This window comes from Neophocaena asiaeorientalis, unplaced genomic scaffold (assembly GCF_003031525.2).
Source record: "Neophocaena asiaeorientalis asiaeorientalis breed wild unplaced genomic scaffold, Neophocaena_asiaeorientalis_V1.1 scaffold264, whole genome shotgun sequence".
Lineage (NCBI taxonomy): Eukaryota > Metazoa > Chordata > Mammalia > Artiodactyla > Phocoenidae > Neophocaena > Neophocaena asiaeorientalis.
In genome coordinates, this window is record NW_020185332.1 from 6,974,382 (window position 1) to 6,992,396 (window position 18,015).

The window sequence follows — 18,015 nt, forward strand, 5'->3', positions numbered from 1 at the left end:
CGATGTTAACAAAATGAGGAGGGCTTTCAATAATGAAAGAATCAGCTGTGTTCCTCTATATTCTTTTGCATCTGCCATTTATACAGCTTGCCATGATCATTCCGGAACAATGGGGATTCCCTTGGTAGCCACCAGGGATTTTAAATGTCACCAGTAGTTATGAGAAAACGTCTCAGAGTTTTATCTTATCTCTGGCTTACTAGACAAAGAGTAGAGTCAGGGATGTGAATCAGAAGCTCTTTATTTTTAAGCTAGTAGTACAAAATACAAGGCCTTTTTTCCCTCAAAGTCCCCTCCCTACTACCAAGCCTAGAATTATTAGGAATGGCATCTCCAAAGAGTGAAAAAGCCAATACCAAGAATTGAACTAAAATCCAGGGTCTCCTGCCACACTTCCCTCCCTTATTCATGCAGAGAGCTGGTTCTTATTCCCAACTCGGTGGGAAAGTCAGTGGAGAAGCTATTGGAGGTGAGGTGAGGACACAACAGTGTTCACCCAGAGCAGCGATTTGCAAGGCAACAAATCTACTCATCACACTCCGAGAGCCGCCCCCTGACCCAGGGAGATGCCACGGATTCCAGCGCCCTGGTCTCCCACCCCACACTGTCCCAGCATGTTCTGGGCACGTTTGTACATGTTCCTGCCCCTTGGGTAGCAATCCTCTCACGGTGTGTCTCAGAGTGCAGTCCCATAGATGGCCTTATAACGTAAATACTCTTCTAAGCACTGCAGAACGTTATCATCCACCTTTGGGTCAAACTTGTTCGCCAAGAGGTGATGACTCTGAAGAATCCAGTGCAGGTCCCCAGCCCCATAAATGCAGATAGCCCGCTGGTGGATTCCAGAGCAAGGTGCATAAGGTGCCCCCATACTGATGTCTCCCTCATGGAACTGCCATTTGACCAGCCTGGCAATGGCGGTCATGTCTGAGATGTGAAACTTGGGGTGGTAGGGGACAGAGCCAGGCATCCACGGTGCACGCTGAAGGGTGGCCCAGAGGTGTTCATCGGGGCTGTAGGTGTCTTTTACCCATTCAATCAGTCGTTGGGATTTGGGGTTCTCTAAGACATGTTGGACAAAGGCCCGAGAAGCCACAAAATAGGCATTCCCTGTGAACACAGGTAAGTTATCAGGGGGAGGGTCCTTCATCTTGCTGGTTAGGTGCAATGTGTCTGTCACCTCATAGTGGTATTTCCAGCGAGACTTTTTGTACTCAGTAGGTATCTCGGACTCCATACTGTTCTTCCCATTCAACATCTTGAGGGCCAGGACCATCTCAGCATTGGTCTTTATAGGAAAATCTGTCCCACATGTATTCAGTAAGTATTTCCATGGCACCGAGCTCCGGAGCAAGTCTTCCATACAGTTCAGGTCAGCCTGCACCCTGGACCAGGAGGCGTAAACCACCCGGACCAACTTACTGGCCATGAAGACATTTGGGAAGCAGGAAACAATGGCCTTGACTGCCTCTTTGAAAGTTTCTGGGGACTTCTCATCCACATGGACGCAGTATATGTTCTGAGGGGCATACACAGCTCGCAGCAGCCGTTCAAAGTTTTCAATCTTCTCATGGACCACCACAGAGTATGCGATGGGGAAGTCTAACTCTTCTTTGCTCAGTGGGAACTGTATGAACTTCCTTTGGGACTTAAACTGCTCACAATCTCTGGTCATGTTGAGGTAATCGGTGTCTGTGAAAGGCTCCCGCTTCTTCTTGACCTCCAGATTGTCCAGGAGAGCCTTGACCACTGCTTCCTGGTCCCCTCGGGTGACCCCAGAACAGTTGATGGATCTCTTTGCTGGCAGCTTCAGGGACTTGTACAAGATGTCCCTACAGCGCTGGCTTTGAAAGTCCCTGGATTCCAGATCCAGGAAATCTATGTCACATTTTAACCTGAGAGAAAGTCTCAGAGCAACAATGGCCAGCAGCATATAGCAGCCCACGGCCCACAGGTGATGCCCCCTGCAGAGTTTCTTCTTCCACCCAATCATCTTCATGGAATGGGAGATCGGTAGAGTTTGGGCACAGGGAAGGAGGAGGATGAAATCCTTGGACAGAACAAAATGCCTTCAGTTACAAACTAACCTGGAACATGCTCAAGGAAAATCAAGTTCAACTCCGCAGTGATGGCAAAAATAGGTTTCTTCTCTACACAAATATCCTAAGTCCTGCCCAGGAACTTCATACACCCAGCTCACTGATGGAGGTCTAGAGCCTGACACTACAAACCAGCTGATCATGCTGGCATTGGAATCAGGATCTGGGTCCACCTCCACCTCAGGAGAGAGAAAGGGAAGCAGAGCTGAGTACCTGTTGCTGTAGAGGTGTAATTAATAAGAGAACTCCCCACCCTTCATTTTTCCTTCTTCCCCCCAAACCTTACCACCCTGTTTCTAACATAGCTCTTAACTGGGGGATAGAATTTCTGATCGGTCTAGAGAGAAAATCCATGAAATTCAAACTCTCAGCTTCAGTTCTAGAAATATCCTTTTAAAAGATAAAGTAGGGCTTCCCTGGTGGCGCAGTGGTTGAGTCCGCCTGCCGATTCAGGGGACACAGGTGCGTGCCCCGGTCCGGGAAGATCCCACATGCCGCGAAGCGGCTGGGCCCGTGAGCCATGGCCGCTGAGTCTGCGCGTCCGGAGCCTGTGCTCCGCAACGGGAGAGGCCACAACAGTGAGAGGCCCGCGTACCGCAAAAAAAAAAAAAAAAAAAAAAAAAAAAGTACAGTTCTTGCTCTTATTTGGCAGTTTACATTTTAGGATGCTTTCACCACATATAATTCATTGGTTAGATGTGGCATCTAGCCACGCTTTAAAGAAAATGTTCTTAAACAAGTACAAAAAATTGGATGTAATTCCAAAAATACATTGTAATCATTCATACAGATAACTCTCAGTCTATCCAAATTTAAAATATATCCACACAGAGACACACAAAGCTATGCATATGCAATATTTAATGAGAACTTTCTTTGAGCCAGAAATTTCTTTACATTTTCCCATTGAATCTTCACAACATGCCTAAAACATAGTGATATTAGGCCTCTTTTATAGAGAGGAAAACGGAAGCAAAATAACATGCCAAATGTCATATACATTATAGGAAGCAAATCTGGGACTCTTCCATGCTCCCTCTTCCCCCAATTTTTTTTTGGGGGGGGCGTGTCTGTAAGCCTAATACTTGTTCCTCCAAACCACAGCTACCTTTTAAATATAATACAGGGTACTTAAAACTACTATGTAAAAAACAGATAAACAACAAAGTCCTACTATATAGCACAGGGAACTATATTCAATATCCTGTGATAAACCATAATGGAAAAGAATATGAAAAAGTATGTATATCTGAATCACTAAGGGTACTTAGTACCAACAAAGAAAACCAGATAGTATAGGGGAAAAAAAAATCCCCAAAAGGAGAAAAAGAGGAACAAAGTGTGACATATCCTTCCAGCAATAATTCTTTTCCCTTATCGTAATCTTGTTCAAAGCATAAGACTGTATCCTCTTTAGTAATAACTTATGGGAATCTAAGAGGATGAAAAAATGAAAAGTAAAGAAAACTCTCACCTTTAATAGCTTCTTTCCTATTTAGGGAAGATCTTTTTCCCAAGGGAAGAGCTGTTGGGTTCCATGGAAGCAAATGTGAACACCATGTCTCTTCTTTTTTCAGCCTCTCCAAAATATATTTTCCAACATTCACAGGATGTCCAAGAAACTGTGTCAGACTCCTTAATCTCTGCAAAGTAAAGAGTAGCAGGTGGCTCTGTCACTCACCTTCTAGCTTCCTGCTCTCAGATAAGAGAGCCAGCTCAGATATATCATTCAGGAGTATATTCTCAAGAACAAGTCATTCAGGGAGGTGAGCAAGTAGGAAAAACATGCTGGCAATGCGTGAGCAGGCAAGCAGCTATTTCATCCAGAATAGCCCAGTTTGTACTCATGTTCTCCTGCCACAAAACCATTCATAAAAACTTTTCAGTACTCATACAAGAACTTGAAAGCTTTTTTTCCCCTTAACAAGGAACCATGGAAACACACAGGTATGCCCCTATCTTCTTTTGGCCTGGAGTTCAAATATCTCTCCTCTTATGTTCCCTGAATACTCCCTGAATTTCACTGAAGAGTGAGGCAATAAAAATGACCTTCAAGGATTATTTCTTTTGTTCTTTTACTTTAAAGGAAAAGTCAGTGAAAAACAGACTTTGCTCTTCCATGGCAACTACTCAAAAAAAAAATTCATTTGCCTGTCTTTCCATTACTGTTAATAATTTGTAAGTTGGAGAAATATCCTCGGGGCTCCAGACTGTAGATCTCCGTCACTAATGTCTGTGAGTCTAGGGTTCCTGGCAGTCTGAACAAGGCTAAAACTAAGGGTGGTTGGACTTCAGTGAGAGCCCCATGGGTGGTTTTGGCAATACAGTGTGAAAACTTACTTCTTCAAAACTGCTGCCATTGTTTGCCACTGTTTGCCTTTCCCCATCACCCCCAAAGCACCCCTCCAAATATGCAGCATTCCTGGCCAAATATTTGAAATAACAAATTTAATAATTTCACATAAAGAACTTAACCAGGTATCAAGTTAAGTAGACAACGGAAAGCAGGGGGAGGGGTAGATGATGCTAAATTATTAAGGAAGTAACAATTGCTGGAAGTAGCTACCACCCCTAGGCTGGAAGAAAGAGGAAAATATTGGGGGATTATTGAGAATTTGGTAAGGGGATGCCAACAAGCAGAAACTCAGACCTCTGGTTGGTGCTGGGGTCTCTGAGCTCAGAGGAGGGTCTCCTAGGCTGAGATCCAGACATCTCCTGAGGAGCCTGCTGTCTCTGTGCTCCGTTACTGTAAACTAGGTTCAGGGCAGCTACATAAAGGAATCACACAACTGCGAAGGAAAAGGGTGTTGACATAGTGACGCTCACAGAAGCAGGAAATATGTTCGACGCCAACAGGAAGTCCCGCCTCCAGTCTGTCTTCCTCCAACGCCCCCTATTGGCAGACCCTAATAAGGGGCAGCTGGCAAAGCACAAACGTGATTTGCAGACTTCCCTCATCCAGCACCACAAAGCTGAGTCCAGGAGGGCAGGCTTCATCTGAAGACAACAGCTTAATAACGAAGATGAGTTAGCGTTGCCTTCCTCCTGCAAGAATTGTTTATGCAGCCCGCAATAAAGCACCGGGAATTTAGGTCTTTTCTTTTTTTGGACCTCCTCCGCCTGTTTCTGACTGTAGATGAACACAGACCAATGGCACGGAGCCATATGGAGTCATGTGCGCCCGCTCTTTTATTGACCCCGCTCCACCGGCTCTGTCTTCTGTCAGCTTTGGTCACTCCGGGGCAAAAACGATTAAAGGATCAACACTTGCTCCAGTATCGGAATCTAGCAAAATCTTTCCAATTTGTTTATATCTTACGTCTCTGATGGCCACCTCAAAGTCCCACCTTCTTTCCCATAAAAAAAATCAAAGAATCTCTCAATAGAGAGAAAATATTTGATTTTTAAGGTAACCAAAACAGGTATCCACTTTTATTTGCTAAATATATGCTAATGTAACATTAACAAATTGTGGATATATTTTGTTAAGATAATCTACGTATGAGTAACACCAAGTGGCTAGTAGTTATGGGCACACCTGGGCTTTGGCAGGAGAGAGCTAGGTCTGAATCCTGGCCCTGCTACTTTCTAGCTGTGTGACCATGGGAAAATTCTGTAATCCCTCCGTGCTTCAGTGATTTCCTTGGTATAACTGGGGCTAATACTAAATAGCTATTTTATAGGATTGCTGTGAAGATTAAACAGGATAACACATATTGGGGCTTCCCTCGTGGCGCAGTGGTTGAGAGTCCGCCTGCCGATGCAGGGGACACAGGTTCGTGCCCCGGTCCGGGAAGATCCCACGTGCCGCGTAGCGGCTGGGCCCGTGAGCCGTGGCCGCTGGGCCTGCGCGTCCGGAGCCTGTGCTCCGCAACGGGAGAGGCCACAACAGTGAAAGGTCCGCGTACCGCAAAAAAAAAAAAAAAGGTCGGATCCCTGCTGCCTTCCCAGGGCCTTCCTCTGACGCTCTTGTTGGGACTGCAGGTTCCCCTGTACCTCCATCGAAGTTAACACCAAACTCCACTGGATTCTTTCAGATCCACCCTGATGAGCCTGGCTTAGTCTCCCCATTATTGGAACGCTTAGACCATTTCACAGACATACAGGGATTTACAGTTCAAAATAGCAGAAGGAGGCAAAACTATCTGCCCAGTAATCAGACTAAACTCATGATTAGGAGAAAAGGATTGAGGTGTCTGAGCAGGAAAAGTCTGCTATTTCAGAAATGACACCATAGCAGTAGTCATTGTGGGAACTCTGGACTGTGTTAGGCTTATACTTATTATCGGGTTTAATGTTGCTTTTATTCTCAGTACTTGAGGGAGCTGAGTGCTCTCATCATTTTCAGTGCTTGGGACTTGTAAGTATCTTCATGTAATCCTGGACCCTTGGACACATTTGCCCCCAGGCTCACCTGGCTCTGTTGGGCCTCAGCAGGGCTAAAAGAAACCCCTATGAAGGGATTCATTCCTTAGGTCTGGGCTCCTAGACCTTGAAACTTGCCTGGTCCCCACCTTCTCTTTATGGTCAGCATGGAGTTAAGGTGTGGAATCTGCTGCTTTGTGATCTCTGCGGGTTACCTGGCTCCTGATCTTCCTGTGCCTCTCTCCAGCTATTCTGTTTCCTCTCTTGCACTTCCCTGGGGTCAGCTGCAGCTCACCTCTCCCCTCTGCACTGCTAACACTGACCACTTAAACTGAGCCTCTTTCCAGAGCACAGAGAAGGGAACAATTCCAGGTCTCTTCCCTGATCTACCCACATCACCAGCATCAATACCTTCCCTTGATCCAGAATTAAAGAACACTATTTGTACCCTCCTTGAGCTATTCTGTGAGCAAAATGGCCTCTGTCGGCTGGTACTGGAGACTACTTAACAGTAACCTTCACCCAGGGCCTGCATATGCCAGGTTTTAAGTCTCCCATATGTGTTATCTTTTTTTTTTTTTTGCGGTACGCGGGCCTCTCTCTGTTGTGGCCTCTCCCGTTGCGGAGCACAGGCTCTGGACGCGCAGGCTCAGCGGCCACGGCTCACGGGCCCAGCCGCTACGCGGCACGTGGGATCTTCCCGGACCAGGGCATGAACCCGTGTCCCCTGCATCGGCAGGCGGACTCTCAACCACTGCGCCACCAGGGAAGCCTGGGATCCGACCATTTTAAGCTGAGTTTACAAACTGGCAAATGCACCCTTTTACTTATTTCATCGTGGTGGTGTTTATCTCTAGTATGTGTCTGTTTTGTCCTCTTATTAGACTACAATCTCCTGGAAATCATATTCATTCTCTCTCAGCACCCAGCACAGTAGGTGTTGGCAGAATTCTAAGGCTGCGCAGAAGAGAAAGGTTGCATGTGGTCACGGAGAGCAAGGGGAGCCCCACTGACTGGCTAAGGAGAAGAGGCCATGACTAGGAGAGGCAGGAAATAGAAAGAGAGAAGCAAGCCAAGTTCATTTGTTACCAGATGGGTGGAGCTGGAGTCTGAAAGAGACAAAAGGTACTGAAGAAGATGGGGTGCGGGTACCTTGAGCCCTAACCTTATTCAATGTTCTGTATCAGTAAGCTCTTGGAGAAGATGGGCTATGATCTCTAGCCACAGAGAAGTGGTTCAAAGACTCAGTATGATCATCTTTGTCTCCAATCAGGGATGTAGGACACAGCTCAGGGTCAGCTGAGATTTGCTGGCTGGCTGGCTGGGGGCACTCTCCAGTCCCACCCAGACCTCCACTCCCTCTATGCACCCAAAGCTCTCCCTCCCCCTGGACACACTCCACCTACAGTGAAGGAAAAAAGAGATTCAAGAAAAAAAAGAAAAGAAAAAAAAAAAACAGCCCACAGAACTCAATAAGTACTTATTTGCTGAATGCAGAGGAAACTTTTGAGAGTAGAGAAGAAAACAATCTCCTTGGGTGAAATAATCCAACTTGTTCCTCCCTGCTCCTCATGTTTCCAAGGTGAATCATTTGCTAAATTATAAAGGAGGCCACCTTTCCTTACTCCCCATGCCCCACCTTTGGGTGATGCTCTGATTTCTACCAAGACCAGGGTTCCTGCTTCTCAGCAGGAAGAGGGGCAGCCACGCAGACCGAGGGGCAGCCACGGCTAGGCTTTTTCTATGCCACCCCCGCCCCATGAACTCATCAAAACTCACTCATCCTTGGGCTTCCCTGGTGGCTCAGTGGTTGAGAGTCCGCCTGCCGACGCAGGGGACACGGGTTCGTGCCCCGGTCTGGGAAGATCCCACATGCCGCGGAGCAACTGGGCCCGTGAGCCATGGCCGCTGAGCCTGCGCGTCCGGAGCCTGTGCTCCGCAACGGGAGAGGCCACAGCAGTGAGAGGCCCACGTACCACACACACACAAAAAAAAACCTCACTCATCCTCATTGTGGTGTCCTGATCCCAAGGGCAAAGGCCATTTCTAACTCAGCTCTGCCTCCTTAGAGCAGCTAGCATGAGAACTTCCAAGTGACAGATGCACCAGGAATGTTTCTTGAATGAACAGCTTCCCCAGGGTCCCTGAGAGGTCCTCTAAGTACTGGAGTCTTGAAACCCTGGCTTACTAATAGTTACTGGAATTGATGTATGGAGGTACCCTCCAATTGTCCACAAAAATACAATGCCACAGAGTTGAAACCAACTGAAGTCCAAACAGCATTAATGGGATTAATTTTGTTGAGGAAACTTCCTCAGAAGTAACGTCCCAAAAATGAGATTTAACTAAGAGATTAAGGTACCTCCTACTGAGTCATTATAAAGTAACCTTTTAAAGGGAACTAGTAACAAATGGCATGTAACATGACACTCTTTCATTCGTTCAGTCAGTTTAACATTGATTGAGGAAGCTGCTAAATTTTCAATGTTAAAAATACCAAGTGGATTAAGACAGTCCCTACTCTCAAGGTGCTCACACTCCTGTGTGGGTGAAATGTTTGAACATGGATTATAATGCCATGTATGAGTGCAAAAAAGGACGTGTGTTGGATACAATGGAGGTCCAGAGGTTAAAACTCAAAAGGGAATGGTTAGCAATACAAGTGTGAGCAAATTAGTGTAGGTCTGAATGAAACCTAGAAAAAAAAGATTAAGAATTTGTCTGGGTGCCTCTTGTACTGTCTAGGGAAGGATCTTGGCTAATGGCTACAAGAGGAACAGATATTGTGGGTTAAAGAAAATGTCCCTTTACAGCAGCCATTTGGAAAAAGAATGTTAGATCTCTACCCCACTCTATAAACATAAATAAATTTCAGATTAAAACTAAAGAGAAAAAAACAGTTCTAAAATTCCAGAAAATGTACAGAATACTTTAATGATACTAGGTTGGGAAGATATTTTTACTATTATACCAAAACCTGAAAATTATAAACAAAAAAGAAATAGATTTGACTATGAAGAAATCATAAATAAAATTACAATTAAAAGTATAAAAGGGGACTTCTGGGAAAGCTCCTTAAAAGCGAGAGGCTAAGCCCTTCTTCCCTTCCTTCTTTTACTATCATGAATGCAGATGTAATGGTTGGAGCTCCAGCAGCTATCTAGGACCTGGAGGCAACAATGAGAAAGGAAGTCATGAGCTGAAAGATAGTCATACCATACAGCCACTTCACCAGTTCTAGACTGCCTACTTCTGGGTTTCATTTATATGAGAAAGAAACAAATTTCTGCCTTATACAGCCACTACTTTTTCAGGTCTCTTACATGAGTCACAAATTCTTAACCCATACAGAAGCTGTTTCCTAATTCAGGGACATTTAGAAACATAGGTATGAAAAAGGCATAGGTTTCAGGGAAGTAAAAAGAAGTTAGTCTGATGCCTGCAGAGTACAGAACAGGAGCTCTAATTCCTGTTCTCTCTACCACCACTTCTCCCATCCCCATACCACCACCACCACCACTGTTTGTGTCTTATTTAAAAACACATTTCAGGAAAAAGTCTGGAAAGGAATGCACTAAAATATTAAGCACGGTATTCTGGGTTGTGTGATTGCTACTGGTTTTCCGTTTCCTTTTTTTTGTCTTATCAGTTTCTAGAATGCACAGGTATTGTATATTTTTTAATTTAAAAAAAAAACCTATTTTAGAATCATCTTAGGAAGCAAAACAAAATAATGCCTTCCACTATTTACAATAGCCAAGACATGGAAGCAACCTAAATGTCCATTGACAGAAGAATGGATAAAGAAGATGTGGTATATATTTATACAATGGAGTACTACTCAGCCATAAAGAAAGGATGAAATAATGCCATTTGCAGCAACATGGATGGACCTAGAGATTATCACACTAAGTGTAGTCAGTCAGAAAGAGAAAGACAAACACTATATATCACTTATATGTGGAATCTACAATATGGTACAAGTGAACTTATTTACAAAACAGAAACAGACTCACAGACATAGAAAACAAACTTATGGTTACCAAAGGGCAAACGGGGTGGGGGAGAGATAAATTAGGAGTTTGGGATTAGCAGATACAAACAACTATATATAAAATAGATAACCAACAAGGTCCTACTGTATAGCAAAGGGAACTATATTCTGTATCCTATAATAAACCATAATTTAAAAATGAAAATATATATTTACATGAATCATATATATATATGTGATATATCACATATATATATACTGAATCACTGCTGTATACCAGAAACTAACGTAACGTTGTAAATCAACTATTCTTCAATAAAAAAAATATCATGTTGTCTTTGATTGCAGAAGTCAACCATAATTTTACCTCTTTGCAGGTCTATGTGAACAGATCCAGTCTTTATTTTGGGGGGGAATGTAGGATCGTGTGCATGTGTATATGTATGTATATGCATGTATTTATGTCTAACTGGATACTAATAGAAGTACCTTTTTAATGAATGTCAAACTGGAAGTTTTTATAATGAGAGCAACTTAAACAAGATAATTGAAATACTTGCACCACCTCACACTCACAGAATGCCACTTCACTTACTCATATGATCTTTTAAAGGAAAATGACCACCATGCCAACTAATATGAAAATATAAAAATGTATGAAATGACAAAACAACACACAGTACATCTTAGTTCTATTTTCTTGGTCTTAAAAAACAAATTAGAAATAAGGAAACTACCGGCTCTTCATGCCATCCTTTTGGATAGCACGTGAAGAAAGTATTTCTAGGGTAGGGCCCTCTCTAGGCTGTCTTAGCCCATAAGGTCCCATCATCTGTGTACACTCTGTGGTTATGGTCATGGCCATCTTTCAGGCATAGACCATTGAGACAACATGCTGGGCCCCAGGCAGAGAGAATCTCCCTTCTTGGGTGGGGAGCAGATGGAAAGGTGAGGGGGGGGGGAGTGCAGGCCTGTAGGAACCAGTGGCGTCTATGACTTCTCTCCAACCCACACCTACCAGTCAGGAAGGCAGAATGGATTCCTGAGCAACCGAGAGGCCAAGCAGACTGAACTTGGTCCTCGGTACCTCTCAAGCCCTCAAATACTGTAGTTCCAGCTCATCAGAGATGGGCTTTGTCTGTTTTTCTTTTTACCTGTTTTTAAAATTGAAGTCTAGTTGATTTACAATGTTGTGTTAATTTCGGGTGCACAGCACAGTGATTCGGTTTCATACATAGACGCATGTACGTGTACATATATGTATATTCCTTTTCAGATTCTCTTCCCTTAGAGGTTATTACAAAATACTACATAACGAGCTTTGTCTTTGCCCTGACCAGCAAAGCTCGGCTGCAGCCCACATCTGGCCTGGGTATGTACCTGCTTCCCGTAGTTGGTAGTGGAGTCCATGGTGTAACGGTTGTGGAATTTAAGAACTCGAGCGAAAATTCTATCTCCCTTTGTCCTTGGGGAAGCTCCTGGACCCTCTCCTGGCCTCTGTGAGCTCATCCATACTAACAGGTATGCATTGGTAAACAAGTGCCATGCAAATATCACCATGGAGGAGCTCCTAGTTTGGTAGGAAGAGCAATCAACAAGCAGGGACAATAAAGTTTGGAAAGTACCAAGGGTACTCGTACCAAGTAGACATAAAGCTCTGTGGGAAAGTGGGATCCCTGGAAGACATCCTGGAGGAGGTGGCATTTAGGCTAATACTTGATGGGTAAAGAGATCAGTCAGGCAAATAGTAGGGGTAGAGGAAACAGCCAGGCTGAATGTCCACCTTAGTCGCCTTATCCTCAAAATCAGGATACCTGTGCTCAGGGATTTCACCTGCTTTACTTTAAACTCCTGGAAACAACAAGGCTCAATCTCAGCTCTGGACTTTGACCCTGGCTGTTCTGTCCACCCAGAGGGAATGACCACCTCTGCCTCCTCTAGGTCTCAGCTTGGCTGTGGCTTCCCCTGGGCAGCCTCCCCTGACCCTCCAAGCCTGGGTTGGAGGCCCCCCTTCCTCGCTCTCTTAACATCCTGAAACATTACCTCATCATAGTATTTCCCACACTCTATTCTCCACTGTGTCATAAATGCCTTCAGTTACAAGGACTGTGCTTTCTGGTCCACCTTTTAATCCCCAGTACCTTGCAAATGATAATCATAGACTGAGACATATTGTGTGCCGGGCACCGTCTTAAGCACCTTACATTTAATTCTCACAACAAATCCTGTAAGGCACAGAGACGCTGAATAACTTACCCGAGACTACACAACTAGTAGGTGGCAGGGCCAGAATCTGTACCCTGATGTCTGGCCCGGCTCCCACCCCCTTATCACCTCTGCACGCCAGCTGCCCACACTAGGAATACAATTCCTAGCCAGGCTGCCTCTCCTGGGACAGTTCTAGCTCAGCCTCTGCCTGTCCCTAACTGGGAAGCCACCTAGGATGCAGCGTGTACCTTCACTGGGCCTCAGTTTTGCCACCCATGATGGAAGGTAGAGTGGATCATGTGTAAGGGAAGAAATTAACCTGCCCGAGAAGAGCGCCATGTGACGGGTTCACACTTAGGCAATCCCATTTCACAGTCACTTTACTTAACCTCACTCACTGCCTCAGGTGCACAACGAAAATTTGTGCAATTAGTGAGTGAGCAGGTGATTGAGTGGCTGAACCCTGACCCTCTCTGAAGGGACGGAGGATCACTGAACCTATTAAGAGCTATTAATCCAGCAACCTAATTACTGACTCATGGTATCTTTGTAGGAATCTTCTAGAAGAATGCATATCAACAGCAGTCAAAATATATTATTCTAATGATGATGCAAAAAACTGGATTCTGTTTTACCTGCCCTTTTGAATCTTGCTTTTTCTCTTTACAATACACACTGAAAAACATTCAATGTCAGTACATTTTTATTATCTATGTAAATGAAGTTATTTCCAACACATTTTCAATTATAAAAATTGCTGCATTAAAAATTACAGTTTTGTACATTTGTTATTTTTATAGAATAATTTATTCTATAAAAATAACTTCTAATAATTTATTAGAAGAATAATTTCTAGGTCAGAGATGCAGATTTAAAATTGTTTAATTGGCACTACCCAAAAGGTTTTACCCACTTTAACCATAAAAGTACCTGTTCCCCTCATCATCACCTGGTATTATCTTTCATTTTTTGTCTTTTCCACAATCAATAGATGACAAATGATAGCCTACTATGATTTTCATCTACTTTTCTTTGATCATTAGTAAGCTTCGGCTTCTTTTCATGTTTTTGGCCATTTGCATTTCATTTTTTTTTTTTTTTTTTTTTTTTTGGCCATGCCTTGTGGCTTGCAGGGTCTTAGTTCCCCAACCAGGGAATGAACCCAGGCCCCAGCAGTGAAACCATCAAGTCCTAACCACTGGACCACCAAGGAATTCCCTACATTTCTTTTTAAATTTCTTTCCTGTTGATTTTTTCTAACCATTTTTCTATTGGATTGTTAGTTTTTCTTATTCATTTGTGAAAGCTCTTTGAATTTATCAGTTAATTATCCTTTGTGTTCTGGTTTTGGAGGTATTTCACCCCAGTGTGTTGTTTGACTTTGACTATGTTTTATGGGGTTCTTTCCAAGGCGCAACATCTGATACGTAGAAGTTTTGCAGTTACTTTACGTAGTTAAATTTATCTATCTTTTCCCTTTGGCTTCCAAAATTCATATAATCCTTAGAAAGCCCAGTTCCACTCCAGGGTCATACAAAATGTTCACCCACACTTTCTTTTAAAAAATGTTCTGCGATTTGCTACATTTAAACTTTGGATCCATCTGGAATATATTTTGAGGTATGGAATGAAATAGTCAAGGCAATGATTATGCTAGGACCAAACAGCTATGCTTTGAAAACAAGCTATGAACCTTTTGGCTTGGCACTTCAGGAAAAAGCCAAACACCAATGAATGGAGGGAGGAATGGGCATGGGGACCTAAGGGCACAGTACTGGCTTGAAGGGGAGGTGTCACTAAGTTCCAAAAATGCACTTCAATTTTGATTATGTAAACACCAGTCAGTGATTTTGAAAAACCACACAATGCTGGCGATTTTGGAGGGGAAATCAGAACCTGGCTAAAGAAGGAGAGAGCAAACAAACTAAATCGTAGCTGGTATTACACATGGGACTGTACTACCTCTATTAGGGACCATCTAATCTTGGCTACATCCTGAGAGGCAGAGCCCAGATAACTCAGGTGTTATTTAAATATTCTTGTGGGCTCTAATCATGACCCCGATTGCAAGAAAGTGGATATGATGTGTACTTCGATCTAGGCAATCGCGCAAAGATAAACAGCATGTAACACAAAGCTGACTCAATTATAGTTGTAGGGGAAAAGTTTAAGGGACTAACTCACTTACTGGTTCCCTGTGGGAGAACCACAAAAAGGAGCGGTTAGAAGGTAGTATTCGTGGAGGAAGAGAGAAGTAGCACTGGGAGGCCAGAGGGCTGGAAGAAAGCAGAAACAGACCGTGGGAGGAAAAAGAAAACAGAATTAATTATGGGAGTATCAGGATAAACCAGCCACATGATCCAATGAGTGGCGGAAGAAGGAAGCCAGCCCTATCTGTTGTAAAAGTGGGCAAGATACTGAAGCCAAAGGAAACGGGTCAGGACGGCTCTGGGAGGTGCTGATTGAAGCCAGAAAAGCTTGGATTAATTGGCACTCCCTTCTCCATGCCCATTAACGGAAATACTTTCTGCCCTGTACTTTGCAATGGAAGTGACGGGGGAACAGGTAACAGCTGGGATTTATGCACAAAGCCAGTTTCCAGAGACTCTCCCAGCACATTCAACCTGATTACTAACCTCTTCAAAATGATTCCCCTCCCTCCCTGTGTGACTTTAACTGGGTCTCTGTTTCCTCACTGTGTGGGAACCCTAACCCGAAACCTTAACCCTAACCCCTAACCCTGAATCTGAAAGACCAGCTTTTTCACAGCAGCACTATCTACAATATCCAAGACATGGAAACACAACCTAAATGTCCATGGACAGGTGAATTGATAAAGAAGATGTAGTACATATACATAATGGAATATCACTCAGCAATCAAAAAGAATGAAATAATCCTGTTTGCAGCAACATGGATGGACTTGGAGATTATCATACTAAGTGAAATCAGTCAGAAAGAGAAAGACAAATACCATATGACGTCACATATATGTGAAATCTAAAATACAATACAAATCAACATATCTGTGACAAAAACAGACTCACGGACATAAACAACAGACTGCGGTTGCCAAGGGGGAAGGGGAAGGGAGTGGGGGAGGGAAGGAGTGGGAGTTTGGGATTAGCAGATACAAGCTATTGTATACAGGATGGATAAACAAGGTCCACTGCATAGCACAGGGAACTATATTCAACATCCTATGACAAACCATAATGGAAAAGAATATGAAAAAAGATATGTATGTATAACGGAGTCACTTTTCTGTACACCAGAAATTGACACAATATTGTAAATCAAGTATACTTCAATAAAATTTAAAAAAAGAAAAAGAAAAAAAGAAATTCTGTGTTCCTGCTGCCTGTTTGTCTTTGTCCTACAAACATCATGTCAGAGCCACAGTTCAAAAATCCTTATTTGGGGACTTCCCTGGTGGCACAGCGGTGAAGACTCCAATCTCCCAATGCAGGGGTCCAGGGTTCGATCCCTGGTCAGGGAACTAGATCCCACATGCATGCCGCAACTAAGACCCGGCAACACCAAATAAATAAATCTTTAAAAAAAAAAAAAAAAAAAAAAAAATCCTTATTTGGAGGTGGATCTTATCAGGGATGGAAGGAAGGGGCAAAAGACTGGCAGTGAGGAAGCCTGTGGGGGGCAGATATTACAGTGGTCAAGTGGATATGATGAGGGTCCAACCAGGTGGGTGGCTGGTCGATGTGGATAGCAAGAGGAGAGGGCTGTGTGGGACAGGAAGAATGTAAAAGCACCAGAGAGAGACATTTGAGAAGGCTTGGGAACCAAATCTGAAAGCTAGGAGCCTTCTGACCCAAAGTTCACAGTGGCAGCCCCAGATCATAGGACTGCCAGGAAAATTAACCATGCTAAAGCATAACTTTCCCTGAAGTTAAAAAACCACTCTCCCCAAATACACATTGAACGTGCATCAAATGCTCAGCTCACTACTTAATGGACGCAGTAAGATGGTAAATCTGGTTCCAAGAGCATTTTGCGAAACTGACTATTTGTACGCACTTATAAAGGAAGGTTAGAGTCAAGTTTCTAGTGTAGATGTACTACCGGTTAACGCCCTACAAGATAATACAAAACCATACCATTTGGAATCTCCCTTCTACTGGGGAAAAATTATTTGCTTCTCAACAGAGTAAGATCTGCAAATTGAGAAGTAACTGGACCGAGTGTGAGCCTTTAACAGCAAAGAGCAGATGTTCGATAGCAAATAACAAATGTTCATTCTTCTAAATCTGTGATTCTCAGACAGGGGCAGTTTTGCCTCCCAGGGGACATTTGGCATTATCTGGAGACACTTTTGGCCACAACTCAGCCAGGAGTAGGGAGTGGGGAAGAGGGATGGCATCTAGTAAGGAGAGGCCAGTGATGCTGCTGGACACCCCACAGCACACAGGCCAAGCCCCACACAAAGAAGTATCCTGCCCAAAAGATCAGTAGAGTGAAGGTGAGAAGTCCTTCCCCAGATAATGAACGAGCCTGCAGGTAAGCTTCTTAAAGAATGCCCTTGTGTGGGACTTCCCTGGTGGTCCAGTGGTTAGGACTCTGTGCTTCCACCGCAGGGGGCACGGGTTCGATCCCTGGTCAGGGAACTAAGATCCTGCATGCCATGCAGCATAGCCAAAAAAAAAGAGAATACCTTCGTGCAAAGATATGCTGCCCCCCTCTTTTTCTTATTTCCAAGTTCTAAATAATCTTTCTTAATGGTAATCGTCAACCATCTGCCTTTAAAGGAAAGTAGACTTCTTTTTATGAATATTTCACCTGAGTATGTTAAAAAGGTTTCTAATTTACCTGAAGGACATCAGAAAAATTCAGTTAAACAGCACACCCCTTCCCAGTTACTGAGCCTTTTGTCTTATTAAGATCTTACTACAGTTGCTGTCCAAAGACTATGGGATTTTTCCAGAGAGCATGCAAACGCCTGGAAGTTTCTTAAAAACAAGAATATCCAACCCCCCAGAAAAGCAACAACCAAAAAGATGTGCTGATATCACTGGGAGAAGTTGGCAGCAGGGCAGAAGCATAGTCACAGGAAGTACACCTGGGAAAAGACAGAGGCTGATGACCCCTCCGCTGACCCAGCTGGGACACATCTCCTTCCTCCCTGTTCCTGCTCCAGCCCCATTGTTCCAAATCTTGGCCAACTCTACCGTCTACCCAGGTACCCAGGCCAGACTTCGCAATGACGCCTTAGCTTCCTCTTCTTTCCCTCCCATCTACAGGAATTCGCTCATTCAGTAAGACATTTATGGATGGAGCAATGACTCCCAAGCACCAAGTATATACAGAGCAGTGAGCACAACGGGCTTGCAGCAG

The 18,015-nt window shown here is 43.9% G+C and overlaps 1 protein-coding gene across 1 annotated transcript in view; it reads right to left on the bottom strand.

The window, feature by feature from the left end:
• Window positions 1-227: 227 nt before the first annotated feature.
• The window catches only part of GCNT3 (glucosaminyl (N-acetyl) transferase 3, mucin type), a 33,914-nt gene continuing 16,126 nt past the window's right edge, over window positions 228-18,015 (bottom strand). The window contains exons 2-3 of the mRNA XM_024735299.1: window positions 3,574-3,742; window positions 228-2,050 (exon numbers count right to left, since the gene is read on the bottom strand). Coding sequence (XP_024591067.1) covers window positions 677-1,999 — 1,323 coding nt within the window. The 5' untranslated portion in view covers window positions 2,000-2,050; window positions 3,574-3,742 and the 3' untranslated portion in view covers window positions 228-676. The remainder of the gene's footprint in view (window positions 2,051-3,573; window positions 3,743-18,015) is intronic.